The 19,271-nt window shown below is 40.6% G+C and overlaps 1 protein-coding gene across 1 annotated transcript; it reads left to right on the top strand.

Annotated features, from left to right (window-relative positions):
* Positions 1-1,780: 1,780 nt before the first annotated feature.
* On the top strand, positions 1,781-5,457 carry LOC309705382 (transcription factor Sox-8-like). Its single transcript, XM_082531173.1, has 3 exons — positions 1,781-2,450; positions 2,848-3,065; positions 3,159-5,457. Exons 1-3 carry the CDS (start codon positions 2,035-2,037, stop codon positions 3,905-3,907), a joined length of 1,383 nt encoding a protein of 460 aa, XP_082387299.1. The 5' UTR covers positions 1,781-2,034; the 3' UTR covers positions 3,908-5,457.
* Positions 5,458-19,271: the final 13,814 nt, after the last annotated feature.

Below are 19,271 nucleotides of genomic sequence, written 5' to 3'. Positions count from 1 at the left end.
GACAAAATGTTACTGATAATTGTGCCAGTGGATCTTTGCTGTTAACAATAAGAGCAACTTTATACCAGAGCGAGCAACTGGTGAATAACTAAAATTAGTATGAAGAAATATAATTGAATCTATACATGCAAAAAATAGCTGTGCACATTTAATACTTTTCTGTGTGTGTTACAAGAGAAACAGGCCACAGCCACTCTCATCTGACAGCTAGATGCTGTCCTGTCTGTCTGAATTCATGCACACATGCACACACACACACACACACACACACACACACACACACACACACACACACACACACACACACACACACACACACACACACAAACTCTGAACTTGATCCAGCTAAGTGTTTTCAAAGCAGCTGCTAGAAAGTAAGACAGCTCAAGCCAGAGCAAGACAGTTTAACTATATCAACTGTGAATTATGCTTTCAAGGAAAACAGGCTTAATTTTGTGTTGCATGGACCATGCAGTCATTGTCCCTCAAACACACTGAACATTAAAGGTTAATACAAAGTCACAATAAAAAGTCATTGCTAATAATAAAAGAACAAACAATAAAAACTCCTTACCTTTCTGTGCAAGCCATCACCTTTCACACTGAAAAACAGCGTCTGTATAACCAAGCCACAGTTTCTATTATTTCCACATTACAAGCTCTCCTCTTCCCTCAGCCACCTGCAGTGTGCATTGAGCAAAGCAAACTGCCGTCCAGCACAAACATACCTTGTCTTTTCATGGGGAGGCCAGTGATAAAAATCATCCCACAATATATGAACAAAGACACCTTTAACAAAGGCTGTGATTCAATCTACACTCTTATCTTCTCTGCTCTCAGTATCTTCTGTGTCGTAAAAAGCATGCTTCACTGGAGATGAGAAGTGAATTATGGATCACAAACAAACAGGACACGTTAACTTCCGTCTCTAAAGTTGGAGCATTTGTCAAATAGTTGCAGTTGGGCTGCAGTTTATTATCAAACTTTTTAACCTTTGTTTTTGGTGTGTTCTGGGATGAGACTTGGGCTTCACAGCCATCATGATTTGTTTAGATTTAAATTTAGTTTTTCCTATAAGTTCGTGTGGAGACAAGTAATTTAAATAAAAAGATCTGAAAGGCTGAGTATCGTGTGGTGATCGCGCTAAAAATATTGTTGCATGAGTTTCAAAAGAGCACATGTATTATGCAAAAAGAAAGAGAAAAACCCATTAGTTGAATCTTGTGGAGGGTGTCACCCTATTGCTGTGAATTTGACTGGAGAGTCTGTCAGACCTGATGTAATATGCCAAGTAAGATTTTTTTGAGCTATTCCACGTTTCAAAACATTTTTGAGCGCCTCATACTATTGTTTTTGTCAGATTATACAAAAGTTCTCTTTTTACTCTGTGCATGCAACACCTTTTGATGATCGATCTGAATAAATATGATAGAAATAGAAATATTATTTATTGTTATGTTATCTCAGTACATAATAAAAAAAATATAACTCTGTATCATAAAGTATACAATCAAAATGTGTCAGGTTATTTTGACATTAACACAATGAAGATGCTTTTCATATTGAGTTCAGAAATAATTGTAGAAATGCGCAATTTGTGAAATATCTGCTTGTCACACCTCGTGAATAAATTAACAAAAACAGAATTGTGCCACCGATTAAAAAGTCATTATCATAATGAAGCCCACATAGATCCTGAACCAATGAGGGGAAAGTAGCGATTTGTTCCAGCCAACCAGAGTCCGAAGGTGGAGTGACGCTTTTAAAACTCCAACTCAAGTTGCTCTAACATGCAGCACTTCAGTTCACAGTGAGAACCACAAGTTTCACGACAGCACCCCCCTCCACGACAGCCCGGGACAACAAGGCAAACAAACAGGAAAGCGGGGGAAAAACAACAGGCTCGCACTGACTGAAACTGTTAAAGGAATTTACTTTGGCGCAACGCGCGCAAAAGCGCACTGGCCAATTTGGTGAAGGCTTGAACTTCAGTGGCAACATCTGAATTTTCATTTCCAAAGGACTGAACAAATAATGTTAAAAATGACGGAGGAGCATGACAAGTGTGTCGGTGACCAGCCATGCAGTCCATCGGGTACAAACAGTTCCATGTCCCAGGACGAGTCCGACTCCGATGCTCCGTCCTCGCCGACAGGCTCCGATGGTCAAGGATCCCTGCTCGCCGGTTTGGGCAAGAAACTGGACTCCGAAGATGATGAAAGGTTCCCTGCGTGTATACGAGATGCCGTCTCTCAGGTCCTAAAGGGGTACGACTGGTCCTTGGTACCAATGCCCGTGAGAGGGAACGGATCCCTGAAGAGTAAACCTCACGTCAAGAGACCCATGAATGCGTTCATGGTCTGGGCGCAAGCGGCCCGCAGAAAGCTCGCGGATCAGTATCCACACCTGCACAACGCAGAACTGAGCAAGACCCTGGGGAAACTTTGGCGGTAAGAAAAAATGTATATTTCAAATAAAAATTATATATATTTATGTATGTAGATTGGGGTGTAGAGAAATTCAAGAATATTTTATGTAAGTGTAAAGTAACATAAAAAAAACAAAAGGACACTCAGGTCACCGAGACGCTGTGGCTGGAGTTTTGAACACGGACATGATTCTAATATTGTAACGCTTTTTTTTTTTTGTGTGTGTTTGGTGAAATGATTTGGAAATAAATAGATTTTTTGAACAAACCAAGACAGAAAACATCTTTTAGTGCGTGTTTTTCTCGACGTTTTTCTAGGAAACAAAAGCGCTAAAGTAACTTTAAATTTAACAACTGTGTCTTTGTTTACTTCAGCTCAATAATTTTCTCGATTTTATTTATTTATTTTTCTACCTTAGCTTGCTTTCAGAGAGTGAAAAGAGGCCATTCGTAGATGAAGCAGAGAGGCTTCGAGTTCAGCACAAGAAAGATCATCCAGACTACAAGTACCAGCCTCGAAGACGGAAGAATGTGAAACCAGGCCAGAGCGACTCAGATTCTGGAGCAGAACTGGCTCATCACATGTACAAAGCTGAACCAGGAATGAGTGACGGACACCACCATCCTGACCATGCAGGTATGTACTTTGCGGCTAATTTGTTTAATTCTTGAGATAATTTTGTGTTTGAAGTGGCAAACCTTCATTTCTGATTTACATCTTTTTTTTCAGGGCAGCCCCATGGTCCACCTACACCACCCACTACTCCTAAAACAGACCTCCACCATGGGGTGAAGCAGGATTTGAAACATGAAGGCCGTCGACTTGTTGACAGCAGCAGGCAAAACATTGACTTCAGCAATGTAGACATCTCTGAGCTCAGCACTGATGTCATCAGCAATATGGAGACCTTTGACGTTCACGAGTTTGACCAGTACCTCCCGCTCAATGGCCACGCCTCAGGCTCCTCAGACCACAGCCACAGCCACAGCCAGGCTCCACTGCCTGGCAGCGCTTACACTTCCTCATACAGCCATACAAGCAGCAACGGGTCAACGTGGAGCCGAAAGAGCTCCATGTCCTCCTCCTCTCCCTCCACCGGTGAGGTGGGCCAGCACCGTCTCCATATTAAAACAGAGCAACTGAGCCCCAGCCACTACAACGAGCACTCTCACGGCTCGCCCTCACACTCTGATTACGGCTCGTACAGTAGCCAGGCTTGTGTCACATCAGCCACATCAGCTGCCTCGGCCGCTTCCTCTTTCTCCAGCTCCCAGTGTGACTATACTGACCTTCAGAGCTCCAACTATTACAACCCTTACTCTAGCTATCCCTCTAGCCTTTATCAGTATCCCTACTTCCATTCATCCAGGCGGCCCTATAGCAGCCCAATCCTCAACAGTCTGTCCATGGCTCCTCCTCACAGCCCCAACGCATCCAGCTGGGACCAGCCGGTCTACACCACACTGTCTCGACCTTAAGAGTACAGAAACAGCCCGTTCGCACTGGAGACTCATTCAGATCGATGCGCTACTAACGAAGGAAGTAAGGAGGAGACGAAGTAGTGTGCGTAGGGGCTAGTAGGCTAAATGTGACCATTTGAACCTGAGACAGACAAGAGAAAAAAGTGCCTGCTGATTTTATACAGAGTTCTATTGTTGCGACGAAAACACACTTGTACAGACTTTTTACACAAAGAGAAATTGTGTTGTTGGTGAGCCAGACTCCTCCATGAGGACATATCGCCTACGCCTACATCCTGTACACCCTTCTTTCCAGTTAAAGATTGCATGTGTGTGCACACTTGAGGTAAAGAAAAGGCCTGACGCTGAATCGTGCAGGACTGAAATGGTTTGGCCAAACTCTGTCAATGTACACATGACCTATAATGTGCATTTTCAGTAACACTTAACGGCCAGAGCCATGTCGCCGCACACTGTTTGCATCAGTGGATCAGTCTTAAATAACTGGCTCCTATGAATCTAGTGTCATTTTGGCATAAAAGTCTTATATCTATTTATGTTCATGCATTATTTGGTTTTGTTCTTAAGTAGATGAACACATATAATGTGGGTTTGGTTATTTAGAGTACTGTTTGGCTTTCAATGAAAACTAGGTAAATAAGGTGGTACAAGTGCCGTGTTTGATATTATTCAGTTAAAGACCAATTTTTCCAGAAACATCTCCATTCCAAGTTGCACACAAACAGATGGGACCAACAGACTCGCACAGGACAGAACAGGTGTCTGAAATCTATGCTTGGCAAATTGCGATTAGTCATGATCTAGGGTTAAAGGAAATGGGGTAAAATAACACCGCACACTCTGAGTGACATGTCAGCTGGATCTCGTGTATATGTCGATGGACAACACAAGACTTCGTCTACGTACATGCATCCGCGTTGGTGTGTCAGGGAGATAATGTGGTGTCAAACATGCACATGCATGCGCGAGTCATTTCCTTGGGAAAAAGTTGCATATATAACCCGTGACACAAACTATACGTTTTTTTTGTTCGTTTGTTTTTTTTAAACCGAAATTCATCTTTTAACTTTTTCTCAAATAAGAGAATTTAGGGTTTAAAAGTGAAATTAAGTGTGCGAGTATTTGCCAGTTTATCATCAACCATTAAGTGCCAACTCACTGCTGCAGTCGCATAAAACATTTTTGTGCCTTCTAATGCTTATTGTCAGTATTTTTATATGACAAGGAATTATTAACAAACTCCGGGCAGCACACAATCGGTAATCAACACCAGAGACTCCAACAGTTACCTTGCTTCTGGCTATGTCCTTAATTTGATATCATTCCTTACAGCCTTGGTTTGTAATGTTGTGTGACATGCTGTATGTGAAACGTACAGAGAATCATGCTTTTGTCCGCAGAACTGTGTTTTGTATCTTTATGGTGTATCAGTTTTTGAGAGAGGCTGTGAAAAGAATTGTTGTTCTATTAACTAGAGTTTCACTCGCACATGCACAGCTAACTCATGCGCTGACTTTTTTTTTTTAATAAAAAACTTTTTGTTGATACTTGTATTCGTCCTTCCTTTTTGGATTCACATATGGTTTCCGATGTTTTTGTTCTTAACAACAACAAAAAAACTGAAAAAAAAAAAGAAAAGAATTAACTGAACAGAAGCACGCCGTGTTGTTGGGTTTGCCTTTTCGCCGAACACCAGCTGTTAGACTCCTTGTCTAACATCTGTACTGTTTGCTATAGCTGCAGTGAGACTTTTATAGAGTCATTATTTTCCCTGTGATCCCTTCACAGTAAATCTAATTGGATTGTGCTCCGATCATGCGCTGAATTGTGTTTACATAAATAACAAAAATAATATTTTGCTTTAAGAACTCATGAGCCTTTATTCTGAAATTTAAACGTAGCGTGTAATGTTATATGTAAAAACAAAAACCATAAAAAGCATCTTATTATAATTACTGCTGCCACTTTCAGAACCTTTGGACAGAACCTTTTCCAGCATTTCATATGTGCCTGTAGTCATATATATCAGACTAGCTATCTTCACAAATATATATTTATGATTTTTTCCCATTAAACCATAAATGAGAGAAATGGTGAGAGATCCTATCTACGCTGGTCCAGTGGGTAGAATGCTTAAGTTGGCCCTGGCATGCATGCCAAGCAGCCGTCCCTAACCAGCCCAGGGAGAAGCCAAGTGCCAGGGCCGCGCTGCTGAATTTTAATGATTCATTATGCTGTGGAGGGGCCCCATTGTGTCCCTTTATCCGGACAGCTAGAAAGGAATTAATTGGACAGAAAATGGAAGGGCAAGGGGAACTGACAAGCCATTAAGAGGGTCCTGAATGGACGATTAGATGCACATGGTGGAGGACCCCTCCTCTCCCCGTCGCTGTCTCATATCACAGTGCTCCACAAACAAAAAACAACAAGAACAACAACCACAATGACCAGCAGACCAAACTGCAGAAATAATATCAGCGCACATAATCTGTAGATAATAAAAGAAGATAATACCACAGCAGATGGGGTGTGGGTGGCTCAAGAACGACTTGTTTTTCTTCCCTGAAACTCTTTTTTTTTTTTCACAAGTGTTTGCCAAATACTTTCAGGAGGAACTCTTGAGAAAGAACAGGAGTGAATAAAAGTGAGGCAAAAAGGCTCTTCAGGGTGCTTGGGTCCTGTTTCCCTGGAACTTGTCCACAGTTTCTGATTGGGCCTCTTGAAAAGCCCTACTGTAAATAACTGAAAAAGTGAAGTGCAGCGGGGAACTTTACTGCGAGCTATATTAGCACAATATACCAAATTAATAAACAAACCAAAAAAGGAAATCGCGTGGAACAGTTTTGTGTCGCAATCAGAGCTTTCAGTAAAAGCAGTTCATAGGTATGTGTCCAACCTACTTAATGCACAAAAATAGCTCAACAGCATGCAGATATCCTCGTGCGCACACTGACACAAACCCTGTCAGTCCACATGCGCATTCATGCAGGAACTGGAAATGAAAATAAAATATAATGCACATTCATTTTGCAGTGTTGAGTCTGTGCTGCATTCCAGCTGTCAACTTAATTGTTAATGGAGGAAGAGCGTTATTTGCCAAAGTCGAAGTCGTGGTCTCGGACCCAGGGGACATGAGGGGAAAGCAAGATGAAACGAGTGAAACTGGTGCTTCTACCACCTGACCGCATCCCATTGTTCAGACTGGGATAACTCGCCTGGTAATAGTCTCATCCTGCCTAATGAGCCTGGCTGACTCAGGGCATGTTTTGGGGGAGGGAAAAAGGGGAGCTGGGAACTGTGAAAACCCTAAGAATGTGAGGCTGATTTGCAAGGGAAATGGAGTGGACATAAAGCACGGTTATTGCCCGCCGCCCAATCTGCCTAGCCTCATTCCAATTGATGTACTGAGTTTCTTTTAAGTTCTCCAAATCTTAATCATGCATTTATCTCATACCTCATCACTGATGGCATTTTCTCTTGCCTTGCACACTAAGCAAATGATAAAATGATAAAAATGAATTGAGTTATAGGGCAGATTAAGTTATGTATTTTTAACCCCTTTATTACATTTTGCTTTCACAACAATTTATTTATCATTGTCATAAAATCAGGTATTATCTCTAAGACTTGAGGACAGAGCCACGCTGCTTGAGTTTATTTTACTGTGAATTTTACATCAGCTGCGTATTTGCATATACCAGTTTAAGTCAAGATGGCATATGACATGTTTTTAAAGAAAAGCTCTCGGGCTCTCTTGTTTACTTCAGTAACTCACGCTGCTTCCAAAACAAACAATTTCAACTAAACTTTAGCAGCTCCACCCAAGTAAACGATTCCCCGTGGCTTATTCGGTCTTGTCTCCCTGTTTTTCTCACTAAATAGAGGAATCTATTTTATTATTGGTGTGTCCTGTGTTTGTTGGGATCGCCAGGCCAAGTAAAACAGAGTGGCAGACAGAACCAACATTAACTTCCCCAATTCCTCACAGATGTGCCAGCGCAGAAAGGAATTGAAGAAGGTACAGTGCCAACACTAAGGTTTTCTAAAAGACACTAAATTGATGCCGGCTCCACCAAGGTCACCTAAGATTGGCCGGCAATGCTTACTTCAACCTTTCTTTTTTTGATGCTGCAACTACTCAACCGAGAACAGAATAAGTACAGAAAAAAAAGAACAGAAGTTTGAAATTCAAAAACATTTTTTTAAATGTTTATGAAGTTGCAGTTTAGGTACTGGAATGTTTCTTGGTAAATTAGGAAGGATCAGTAAATTAAGCTCTTTGAAAACTTTTTAATCGCAAATTTTTTAATCTATTCTTTAGTCGGGCATTAAAAGAAAAAAAACCATTCTGAAGTAAAAATGTCTCAATGGAGTGTCTGATTACGGTTGTTTACTGAAAAGATAATCAGACCTGGGTCTAAAAGTATTTGCAAATAATTCTGTGTCTGTTTCAACCTGCCTGGAGCGCCAGATGGGAGGGATTACTGCACCAGGAGAGTCAGAGAATGTCAGGTTACTTTTACTACTTTTCTGATTAATAAAACTTTCTCCTGTTATGAATTTCACATTTGGAAAAAACAACAAATTCTAATTCTGATAAAAGGATAAAAAAGGTTAGATATTATTCAAAATAATGAAAAAGATATTATTAAAATTGGGCTTTATCAGCCCTCTGAAATTCTCTTAGTGATATCTTTTACCACAGGTGGAACATTCTCCTTTTTTTAAGAAATAAAGAAATGTGAAAAAATACAGCAACAGTTTGACATCTGGTCATGTTCTGTTCCCTGAACAGTTGTCCACAGTCTTTCACTTTCTTTTTTCATTTGTTCTCTCCTTTTCACTTTTCTTGGCACATCGCAATTGTGAATGGGGTGGCAGCATAGCTGCTCATCTTGTTTCCACAGCTTTAAGACTTGTTGATTAGTAACTGAGGCTGTGTTTTCATTGTCACAGCTTTCTGCTTTTGTTGAACTATGGAATCATTCCATCATCATGTACTTTCTCCATCTTTACTTGAAGTTATCTCATCTAAACCTTTTTCCCTTCCTGCATCCTGAGTCCCATGCTGTGAGTGAGTTTACTGTCTCAATGAAACAACTTTTAATGGTTGACAAAACATTTCTAAAATATGCAAAATTAAAGTTTAACTTATGGCAAATCTTCTGCTTCTGCATGCAGATTATTTTGTAGATGTATTGATTTATTGTATTATGGCCCTTTTATATAAGCTACCATAAAAATGTTATTATAAACATTATTTAGAGCTTTCTGTCATTTAAAGTGACATACGCAGGAACTTAATTGTAATCAATGGTTAATACAAAATTATCATGCCAACTAGGGAATTTATTTTCTGGCTGATATAATTAAGGATGATGAATTATCCCCCGCCTCCCCCCCTCCCAATTTGCATTGTTGCCCAGTCCCACAGCCCCCAACACCCACACAAGTTACACTCTTCTGTTACCAGTGACACGGAGGAGAGGGAGAGAGGGAGAGAGACTGAGCCACCAGCAAGACCCCGGAATGTCGGGTGTGGGAGGAACATTTGCCATAAAATTTTAATGCTATTGATTTGGAGAGGTGGTTGAGGTAGAGACAAAACAAGAGGAGAGAGTGAAAAGGAAAGAAGAAGTCGGCGGTCTACGAAAAGAGAGAGGGGGAAAAGAATTCAGAGGAAGCGGACAGAAGGACGGAAACTCTCAGGTAGAAAGAAGAAGGAAAAAAAAACATTTCTCTTGTTATTTGCAGAGCTGCTTGGCAGAAGGTGCAGCAGGGACAGCAGGACCAGAGTTTTAAATGTTGCTTAGTGTTGGCAGAGCTGTGTGTGAGTGCTCTCTGTGGGAGCACCAAATCTTGACGCCCAGCAAAACATGGCGATTCACACACAACCAGCAGAGCCCATCAAAACCCATTTACCCAGCTAGCACTAATATTCCCCATAAGCCTGCAGCTTTCACATGGCTGTACTGCAGTGCCATGAGGAATGCATTTTAAAATCATGTCTTGGTTGCCACAGTTTTTCTGGTTTATGGGCCTATAGTGAAATGGAAAGTACACCGCAACATATTAGGTGACCATTGCGATATTTATATATTATGCATATGATCAGCAACACATGTCTGTCCTCTCACACTTGATAGCGCTTGTGGTATGACAAAGAGCAGGGTAGGCGGGGAGGGAGAGGAAAAAATAGGGAAGAGTTTGTTCTCCCATGTGGTTTGGGCCTGTTCTGAGTGGGCTTGGAGCCACGCCAGTCTACCCTTGGTTCAGCCTTTGATATGGATGGGGTTCATTATGTAACTGAATCTATTGTCAAAGAATAAAACAATATGAGGCCAGAGGTGTGTTGTGTGAGGAGCTAAAAAGCGAGTGGCTGAAAAGGGTATGTACACCGCTCTCTCTCACCTCATCGCAGTCCTCACACAGTGAACAGCACTCCCTACCTCGGCTTCCAAGTGAACTACACACTGTATTAACAGCAACCGTCTCCAAACAGGTTTCTCACGTTGAATGCATAGTGAGACATGCATTCAACGACAAAACCTTCCAGGATTCATTCAACCTTTCCTTTTCTCTGTTTGCTATTTTGTTTTTTTCCATTCACACACCTGCAAAGAATAAGCATAAAACCTGATATAAATTATTGAGATTATTATCTACTTGCAAGAGTGGGTAGCATCAAAAAGATCCTCTCTAATATGAATCATGAACCTTCTTACCTCCCCACTATGGGGTTTCCTGTTATGCAACAGAAAATTATCAAAGTTTAGGTTTGGTTGACACCAAACCGGAGAACTTGATCATCTGCATTTGGTCAACACACAAACACAACGGTACTGCAACAAACACAGCTACAGCTTAAAGCAATACTTTCTGTGGTTTGATACCCCTTTTCCTACTGTAGCCTCAGCAAGGCTGGAGGAACTCTGAGCATGTATCGTGAGCGAGTGCCTTAACCTTTTAGTGGTTTGCAGAGTTCATTATGGTTGAGCTATGGTGAAAGCAGCAAACCTCCGTGGTTGCAGAGGTCACCCGCTGCGCAATGCTCTGGCGCCTCCAACCCGACACTGGGTCCCTGACCGATGCTTGCTCTCACAGACAAAAAGGGATGCAAAGACCCTGAACTGTGACTTTAAGGTGCTCTAACCGCGTCACATCTGATGACGCTCCTGTGCTGGAGACCAGCAGTCTGATTTAACTGCAGCAGCCAAATGCTGCTCAATGCAAATGCGTTATATTTGGAGCAGCAGAGGCAGAGGGTGATTTGCATGAATGAAAATGAGATCAGCCTGTTTGCTGTTTGAGGAAGAGATGTTATAGGGCAGAAGACACACACGCTTTACGATCTTGCTAGCTCATCACCAGTGTGACACTCCAAACTTGGTGCTTTTCAGCGTTAGTCGTACAAGGAGGAAGAAATGACTCACTGTATGTAAATGTTTAAAGGTGGAATTTGGATCTGGAAAGGCAAACCTTGACCACAAACAGCCAGTAACACAGGACAGGGATGAGACTACACTCTGTGGTTTCCAGCCCTCCGTTCTTTACTCCTGTATTCCTGAATGTTTGCTTTGGTCTTCTTTTTCTCCCACGTTGAAACTCAGCAACGACAACAGTCAGAGCTCAGCGACTATTACAATCACGATATTTCATAGAGAAACAACAATGACGTTTGACGGCGCCTTGTTGACTTTACAGGAATGCTGGGAATAAGCACAAGGTTAGCATTCAGTTGGTAAATCCAGAGTCAGAAGCAGCAGCCTGTATAATAGGCCGGCTGGTTTTCAAAAAGGATCAAATGTCTGCCTGGTTGAACAGCCATTAAGTGGCATTTGTTGTGTGTTTATAAAAAAGACACACCAAAAGATTCAATAAAATGATTTAAATTTCACTTCTGATGAAGCTGCGGGCTAAAATTCCCCCATGACCAAAGATAAAAGTCTCCTTCATCAGTATCTTCTCAGTTCTCCAGCCAAAAGTTAAAGGGAAAGGTCTTGGTTTTCTCCACAACACTCCATTGTCATCCTACACCCCACTCGTGGTCACATGTCACAACCCACTGAGCTACATCACTCTTCATTAGGAGAGAGAAAAGAAATGAAACTTGCCATTTGTCTTAATGACAGAGCCATGATGTCACATGGCTACGAAGCAATGCCTGTGTCAAATTTTAGTAGCCTGAGACAAACACATGAGAAAGACAAAAAAAGAAGACTGAGCCGAGGAGGGTGCTTTTAGCCAGCAGGAGGGACTATTAACTGTAGCAGCTAATGAGCTTGAACTTTGACCCCTTATATAGACTGGGGACTCGGTGGTACATTGCCCCACTTGCTGCCTAAATGTTTTATGGTTTTTGGAAGGTGGAATGAGCTGGAAGACTAAAACATTCTAATGGAAACATGTATGGTGTGTGTCGCTAAAACTATATTTCAGCCATACAGTATGACATTAGCTCATGTGTCCACTGTTTTCAGTCTTTTGGTTTGGTTAGAAAGCAACTGTGCTGTAATTTTGGACAGATATTGATTATCCTCCTGCTAATTTGACTCAAGTCTCTTTATACTGAGCTAGCATATATTATTATCATCACCCTTCATGTAAGTTAAGACTCAAGCATTGCCCTGCTTCAAGGAAACACACAGGTAGCGAGCACTTCACAGTCTGGGAGTGCTGGAAGTGGGGTAGGATGATGTGCAGGGATTATTTGATCAACTGTGAAAAATGATCTGTAGTTTGGGAGGGTCAGTTTTTGTTAAAACAGACCTTTCCCTGTTTTGCTGTGTGATATCCCTGAGAAGAGGTGCTCTCATTGCTGCAGGGAAGGTTACTGGAGGTTAGAAATCCTCGCAATAATGGATGAAATCACTCGAGTAAGCAGAAAATTTAATGTAATAATGTATTTTTTTTTAAGAATAATATAGGCTCTCAGATTATCTGTATTGTTTGGAAAGCATAAGAAATCGGAAAATATAAAAAGAAAAAAAAAAAAAAGAAATAATAATAATAATGATAATGTAGCTGTGCTTGATAACAGCCAGCATTGAGAACAGCTGTAGGTAAATATGCCAGGCAGGCTGATCCTTTTGGGCAATTAAAGTCTAGGTAGAGTGTAAATAAATGCATCTGCTTATTAAAATTTCTCTAAACTAGCGCCAAGAAGTAAAGTCATTGTTTTCTTTCTTTCTTTCTTTCTTGGTTAAGTACCTTCATAAACCCATTTAAGATTTTAATCTCACCACAGCAATCTTTTTCAATAAAAATATTGCGCTTCACGGTTTTGTTACTTATCAAAATAAAGACTAATGTACACTTTGTTCTTGGGCCCACATACTTGATCCCACTGCAAATGGGTTTTGCTTACTTTATTTATGCTGCAGCAGTAGTTGTGGTCAGTAAAGAATCTGCATTTTCTTTCATTTTCCCATCACACTTGACACCCCTCTCCCTAAGCTTTGCTTCTTTCTTTCCAATTATAGGGCGCATACGCATGCGCATGAGTGAGCAAGTGAGTGTGTTTGCACACATGTAAATGTAGCTGCTCTTCCAGGGCTAATCCTGGGGTGGCAGGAGTGGAGAAGGGGGTGCGAGCACATGTGCAGATCTTTCAACTGTGGTTTGCGATGTTTAGTCTTGCTTCGTCAGCACTTCTTGAACCCAGTCCAGAAAAGCTTTCAGATGCCCATAATTCTAGACTCCCTCTGCCTGAAGCTCAGTCACCCTCTCTGCCCAGGGAACAGTCCCATCAAAACATAAAAAATCAACAACAAAAAAAGCAAAAACAAAGTGAAGATAAGCAAAAGATGATTAAAATGTGATGCTTATTTCCCCCCCAAGGTAAAGATAGATAGTCTTTGCTGTGTAAACTTTTTGCCCTGCAGGGACTTTCCAAATATCACTCATGATCTTTCATCACAAGGTGCACTGGCATCATCATCACTAAGGTATCACTGGCTTTTCATGCCAAACTTTCTATTGCTCTACCCATCTCCCCTCCCTGTTCCCAGTTTTGCTCTGAAATCGCTCCAGGGCACCTGACAGCAAACAAGCCGCATCCTGGCTGGAACATTGAGGGGATTTCCCCGTAATTTGTGTTCTACGGTCCATCTCAGTAAAAAAAATAAACCGCAGTCGTATAATATCATCAAACTGCGTCTGACAGGAAGGGAAGATGCATGCATATCACATGCTGGTTTAATCAAATCTCCAAAGTTAATACGTTTAGCTTACTATTACAAATCTTATTTCAGCAAAGTGGCATTTGTGCAAGATTTAATGCGCTATATAACCATTTTTATTATTAGGAGACATGCTTTATTTTGATCCCAAACGCTGTTTTTATTCTTTTGTTGTCTATTTCCTATTGATGTGTGCAGATCTATATGTGACTGTGATCACAGGGGGTCAAAAGCTTTCTCCTCTCACTTTCTTTGTGTGCTATCATAACGTTCAGCAGCCCAACAGAGGACAACTGCTCTGTGCAGTAAGAACTTTTGCTTTCTTGGCCCTTGCAGCTGTCCAGTCACCCAGGTCTTTAGTTCATAACAACAGCTGAGGCTCAACCTATTTACTTGTAGCACGAGGGCCAAGATAATCTCCCACAGATCCCCCTCATAGCTGCTGCTATTTGACTGCACGTCCTACCTGAAATAATTAAATTGTGCAAATATTCATTCTACTTCATTCTAAAGCATGCTAAGTTTATCCACCATCCTACAATCCCAGAATTATCATAAGCACATTTAATCCAACCAGAAAAGGAAGCAGATGCAGAGTCTCTTGTAACAGTTAAAACTGTTGACCCACCTCGGAACTCTTTTTAACAAGGGGGAAAGTGGAATCAAGCCAACGAAATGATCAACTTACAGAACTGCAACTGGGGACTCTGCGTGTCATCATCACTTTTCACTTGAAAATTTAAGACGCACAGGTGGTATGAGTTGCTTTGGAGAAGGTTCCTCCCCAAAGAGGAGTCTATGTTCCACCTGTTCTTCCTGTTACCACAGAAACCAGTCGCCGCTGAGTAACATGACCCTCTCCTACGTATGTAAAATAAAACTTCAGTTCATGCAAATATTTGGCTTAACTCTCACAACAATGTAATCACTTACATAAGCATGCTGTATGCTGTAAATGATACATGTATTTCCATAAAGATGACTGGCACCAAGACAGATTGTTGAAAGGAAGCAGGTCACCACATGATGGCACTGCAGCACTTTAAAGCAATTATTTTGATTCTGGGATCTGTTGCTCCACTTAGTGGTCAAAAACACACATTACAAATGCCCCTTACCTGCAATTATGTCCCAAATTATTCTTTCTTTCTTTCTTTCTTTCTTTCTTTCTTTCTTTCTTTCTTTCTTTCTTTCTTTCTTTCTTTCTTTCTTTTGACAAATCAAATGAATTCTTATAAATATAAGAATGACATGAGGTTTTGTTTTTTTAAATAACTTTTGTATTTTATTTGACATATTTACAAAAAACGAATCTTCAGATCTATTTACACTGTCTTATTGACCAGTGGAAACACATTTATTTGCATTTACAGCCTTTAAATTCTTGTAGTTAATCACCTAACAAAATTCAACACATGAATTTTGGCCCCTACCTTGTTAGTGAACATCCAGTGATTCATTGGATTATACCTTCAGTGGCCTGGAATTGCTTGGATATGGGTTTGTAGCCCAGAAGATTCTTGGAAACACCATCAGTCAACCAAATCTTTATTTCAAACATGTAAGCATCAAGCTTTAAGGCATATAAAAAATCAAAATAAACATGAAATCAGTGAGAGAAAAACTATTTGCATGGAAAAAACAAAAACCTTTACTGTTGGAAAAGGAGTAGGAGGAAGCAAATGCTTATTGAGTCCTACCCCAATCTGTTTTGATAATACAATCTAGAATACATGACCTGGGGTCATCTCTTACCTCTGTCTTCTTACTGGAGGCAGATGTCCTTGTACTATCAATTGGAAGTGCTTTTACTAACTCCCTTGAATTTTTAGCCCACCAGGAATTCTCTAGACACTTCTAGAACTTCTGCAACAGACTCTGGGTATGCTAAAATACATAAACTGTAAATAACATATGCCCTAATACTAATGCAGGTAAAGGGGATGAATACTTTTAGACAGGATTAAAAATAAAGCATTAGTATGTTAGTATGAATTCCATCACAACCATAATTCACCGAATATAAGGTCAAATGTCACCAGGTGAGCTTTACTGTAGAGAATTTTAAAAAGATAAAAGAAAAAAATTGCTGTTATTATTTATTGTTTATTATTATTTTGTTATTTGATTCTAGAGAATGCAGAAAAAGTCTTGATATGTAGCGCTTTGTTTAATTCATGTGTCTGAAGTCAGTTAATTTTTAAAATGGGTGAAATAAAGGTGTTTCCCTCTAACCAGACACGGCAAAGCTTCCAATAAGAGCTGAGACAAAACAGTCTGGTTCACACAGATGCCACTCACATTGCACTTGTTTGTTTAAATGGACAGGATGGCAGAATAAAATAAAGAAAAAGATTTGGAGGTGTGAGAGCTTGGTGGGTCTCGATCAAGTTTAGTATCGAGTTCCAGACCAGAAAAGAGGATGATCACAATTAGAGAAGACTAATGAGTTGAATAGAAATATAACTGGAAGTGACTGTATGTCTTAGGGTCATTAGAAGAACATGGGTTTGATGTATATGAGGAAATGTACCATATGCAGAAATGTAATGTTGTTTCACCTAAGACAATCAACTGGCTGTTAGTCATGATATGCCTTAAAAATTTGAGTTTAAACAAAATTTAAAGAAAAGCCAGCAACACGGCACATCAGGTATGTTTCTTTGTGTTCACTTGTGCTTATTTGTATCTGTGTATCAGCCCTGTGAATGATCAGACTAGTGCCTCATTCCTGTAGCAATCTAAAAGAAAGTGCAGTTAAATAAACCAAAACTGAATATAAATATATGTCAATTTCTAAAATGCATTGCACTGTCCAGGCTCCTCTGAGCTGTTGCAGATTGCATTAAAATTCATACTACTATTAACAAATACAAAAATTAGTTGTAGTTGTTGTTTTTTAGTTTTTGATGCCAGACAAGTTCAGTGAGAAGAGAAGAAGAGAGAGCAGGGGGATGAACAGAAAAGGTATTAATGTGCTCTTATACCACAGTGTGCTTAGCAACAGCATTTGTTGACATGGAGACACACTGTTATTTTATATATAAAATACAAAAGTTATATATAAAAGAAAGCAGTGCAACTGAATTAGATAATGCCCAACCACCTGGAATAAGTATCTACTGAACTGAGGATGTGGAGGTGTTATAGTTCAGTGCACCACATTAGCAGAAGAAACCTATTGAAGCTGCAGATCCAGATGCTACAGTACAATGGGAACAATAGCGACCAGTATGGACATGATGAGCAGACACTGGTGAAAAAAAAGAGCAGTTTAACTGAACTAAATGACCACCTGGAATAACAGATGCATCTACTGAGCTGACAGTTCCATCAGAGGAGATGCTTGCAGACATGAACACAGCTCTGCTCACCATTCTCAATGCTAGTATAACAGAAACCAGTGAACTCATATATGCCTCTGCCACAATAATCCTAGAGACTCTTGGGTACAAGATCAAGCACTGAAGCAGAATGCCCCATGTGGAGAACAAGGCAGAAAGACAAAATCATTGAAGTCTGAAAGGATGTTAGCGTCATGATCTTGGGCCTTTTGACCCAGCGTTCCTAGTTCTTGTGGACTCATGATGAAGTCCTTTGAATTTATGATCTGATTTATTACCAAATTCTTCATTTAGCCTTTGAGTATTATGTTATTTTGTAATGCTTGAGCATATCTTTGCTTCTAATACTTATTTTCCTTATTATTTTGTTGGCTTTTATGTCCAGTGTGTCCTAATATTTTGTTTGTGTTTTATCCTTAGTGTCTACTGTATGACGACTGTCTTACCTCTGTGTTTGGTTCCCTTTCTGTCTTTGTATCAAGTCTGTGTTTCTGTTACTTCCTGATTTATTTTGATAGTCCCTCATTCTGTGTGCTTTATATTCAGTTTTGCTTTCCCTGTATAATTTGTTAGATTCGGTTCACTCTGAATCCACTCCGCTCTAATCTGTTCTAATCTTTTGTGTTTTTAAAGCCTTAGTTTGCTTCTGTTCTTTGTCGCATCCTCCCTCATCTCTCATTTCATGTGCACTTCTGTCGGTGTGGTTTCCTTGAGTCTTAGTTTCAATACACCGAGAAGGCACAACAAAGTGGCTGGGATAGTTAGCAGCAACATCTGTGTCACATATGGATTAGAAATGCCCAATTGCAGATGGAAGACCTCACTAAACAGAGCTAAGGTCCTGTGGGACTTCAAGTTCCAGACAGAGAAGAAGCTGGTGGTCAACAAACCAGACATAGCAGTGGCTGAAAAGGAGCAGAAGAACACAGATGTGGCATTCTCAGGATACAGCAACACTACAAAAAAGGAGCATGAGAAAATAGAGAAGTATCAGAGGGTGAAGGAATAACCGGAGCAGATGTGGAAAGCAAAGTCCAAAGTGATTCCAGTGGTCATGGAAGTGTTAGGGATGGCAAACCTCAAGCTGGAAGAGTGGCTCCAACAGATTCCAGAGACCACATCAGAGGGCTCTGTACAGAAGAGTGCAGTCCAAGGAAACAGGTAGGACATGGCACAAAACCCTCAGACTTTTGGGACTCTGGTTGAAAAATCAAGTTTAAGGAACACACAAAGAGCACGTAGCAGGGATTAGGCCAATTTATCTAATGTTTGCTACTGTGAAGCTGAAAACTTAAGTAACCCTGAAACATGATGCAGTTATCCGTGCATTTTCCTGCCACAAGTCATAATAGTGTCTATAATAGGTGTGACTGACCTTAACTTTGAGGTGTGACCAGAACAGGGAGTAACACACTGAAAAAGTGTCATAGTTCACTGTGGCAGCTCTCATTGATGACTGGGTGTCTCGTTGCATGCCCTCATAATGCCATTTCGCCTTTCTTTGCTTCACTCTGTGGCCTCTTAGACAACACTGAGATTCCCCAATTTGCCAGTTTCTGCTTTTATAAGAGGGTTCTTGAATGGAGCAGGCACAAACATGACTGACCTACAAATGAATCTAAAGAGGATCCAAGATGGCAAAAACCTGCTAATCAACACACCTCCTGCAGTGTGGTTGATACAAGTTCCACTGAAGATGTAACACACGCACGCACGCACGCACACACGCACGCACGCACGCACGCACGCACGCACGCACGCACGCACGCACGCACACACACACACACACACATACACATTTTAAAATAACACAAAAAAGCCTGAATCATTATATTT

The sequence above is a fragment of the Aulonocara stuartgranti genome, assembly GCF_965226115.1.
Source record: "Aulonocara stuartgranti genome assembly, chromosome: 4".
Classification (NCBI taxonomy): domain Eukaryota; kingdom Metazoa; phylum Chordata; class Actinopteri; order Cichliformes; family Cichlidae; genus Aulonocara; species Aulonocara stuartgranti.
The sequence above is the reverse complement of the archived record's forward strand: the minus strand, read 5'-3'. Positions and strand labels throughout refer to the sequence as shown.